Consider the following 1,906-nt stretch of genomic DNA (forward strand, 5'->3'; position numbering starts at 1 on the left):
CTCCCTCATTTGTGACATAGGATAATATTTCGCCAACTGGCAGGGCTGTGGCAGGATTCTAGGAGGTGATGCATAAAGTTTGTTATGTGGAGAACATACTGCTTGTATGCAGGAGGCAGATTTTTTGTCTGATGTAAAACAAAATAAAATAAAGCCAAAACAAAAACAAAATTAAAAAAAAAACCAATCTTCTTAGATAAACGTTTCATTCCATGATTCCTGGTCATGCTCTGATCCAGCCTGTCTTGGTTTTCTACACACCCTATCTGCTGCCACCTGCCAGCTGGAGGTAATTGCACAGCATGGGGGTTGGCGGAGCCCAGCTTTAGGCTCCTGAAAGGCTGTCCTGCTCATCAATGTTTCTCTCAGATCTCTGGAGACTCCAGGAGGGGCGGGAGGCCCGGTGCAGGGATTGAGCCGCTGGCCCACAGTGATCCCCTGGACAAGGAACTTTTTCCAAGCCTCAGTTTCCCTATCTGTAAGATGAGAGAGCTGGCTTCAATGATCTCTAAGGGTCCCATCCTGCTTGGAGATTCTGTGGCTTATGTTTTTACGGGTGTTAGTCGGTGGAAGAGGGGATGTGTTGTCAGGGGAGACAGAAAGAGTCTGTCTGCTTCATAGAGATGCCGGGCTAATGATACTGAATGTTTCTTGGTTGCTTACTATGTGTCTGCCACTGTGCTCGACATCTACATCCTTTATCTTAACCCTCGCGACAACTCCAAGAGGTAGGTATTCATTTTAGGCTCCCATTTCCACGTGAGGAAACCAAAGCTCTGGGAGATAAGTGACCTATTCAACATCATACAATGAATTAATGGCAGAGTCAGGATTTGAACCCAGGCTTGCTCATTCTCCAAGTCCAAACTCTTAACCGCTTCTCTATATTGCTTGACTTCACCTTCCTTGTCCCTTCCTCGCTAATGGGGAGGATAAAAAAGAGACACTAGGGTTCCTCCAAGCCCTAGGGTGGGAGAAAGGGCAGGAGCATGCTGAGAAATTGGGCCTGTAGAAGGCACGCCTTGGTTTCACCTGGGGCTGTGGGCTGTCTTTCAGGTGTGCCTACTGTGCCGGGGGGCTTGCTAGAACTGAAGTCGATGATCAAAACGGTGACAGGAAAGAATGCCCTGATAAACTACGGCTTCTATGGCTGTTACTGCGGTTGGGGAGGTCATGGGACCCCCAAGGACGGTACAGATTGGTGAGTCGGTTATCATGACGGCCCTTTGTGCTCCAGGCTCTGCGCCCACATTATCTCGTTTAACTCCGTGTCGATTCTGGAAGATGAGTAAATGAGAAAATGAGGAAATGAGAAAATGGAAGCATCATTTTCCAGATAAGAGCACTGAGTCTCAGAGTTTAACTGACTTGCCCAAGATACATCCAGTAACTCCTCAAATCTCAGTAGCTTAATATATCCGATGGTCTATTGCTACATAACATATCACCCCAAAATGTAGTGGTTTAAAGTGATGATGACCATTTGTTTTGCTAAGGATCTGCCATTTGGGCGGCGCTGGGTGGTTTGCCTTATTTCTGCTTTACCCGGCTTGGGCATTTTGACTGAGGCTGGATGATCTAATATCCAGATGGCTCACTCCAATAGCTGGCAAGTTGTCTGCTGGCTGGGAGCTCGGATGAGGCTGGAGGCCTCATCCCTCTAACTCAGGCCTCTCCAAGGTTGCTTGGACTTCCTCACAGCACGGTGACTTGGGTTCCAAGAGTGAGCGTCCCAAGACTGCAAGGCAATAGAGTATGGCATTTTTATGATTTAGCTTCACAAATTTCATGGCGGTCCTGCCAGTATGCTCTTGGTAAGGCAATCACAAAAGCTTTAAAAGGAAGGGGACCTAGTTTCCATATCTTGATTGGAAAATGACAAAGTTCCAGAATATGTGAGATGGAA

General features: G+C 47.1%; 1 protein-coding gene across 1 annotated transcript in view; it reads left to right on the top strand.

Annotated features, from left to right (window-relative positions):
* Positions 1-1,064: 1,064 nt before the first annotated feature.
* Positions 1,065-1,906, top strand: part of PLA2G5 (phospholipase A2 group V) — a 4,091-nt gene continuing 3,249 nt past the window's right edge. The window contains exon 1 of the mRNA XM_023529123.1: positions 1,065-1,201. Within this exon, the coding sequence (XP_023384891.1) occupies positions 1,098-1,201 (104 nt within the window). The 5' untranslated portion in view covers positions 1,065-1,097. The remainder of the gene's footprint in view (positions 1,202-1,906) is intronic.

The sequence above is a fragment of the Pteropus vampyrus genome, unplaced genomic scaffold (genome assembly GCF_000151845.1).
Source record: "Pteropus vampyrus isolate Shadow unplaced genomic scaffold, Pvam_2.0 Scaffold36, whole genome shotgun sequence".
NCBI lineage: Eukaryota > Metazoa > Chordata > Mammalia > Chiroptera > Pteropodidae > Pteropus > Pteropus vampyrus.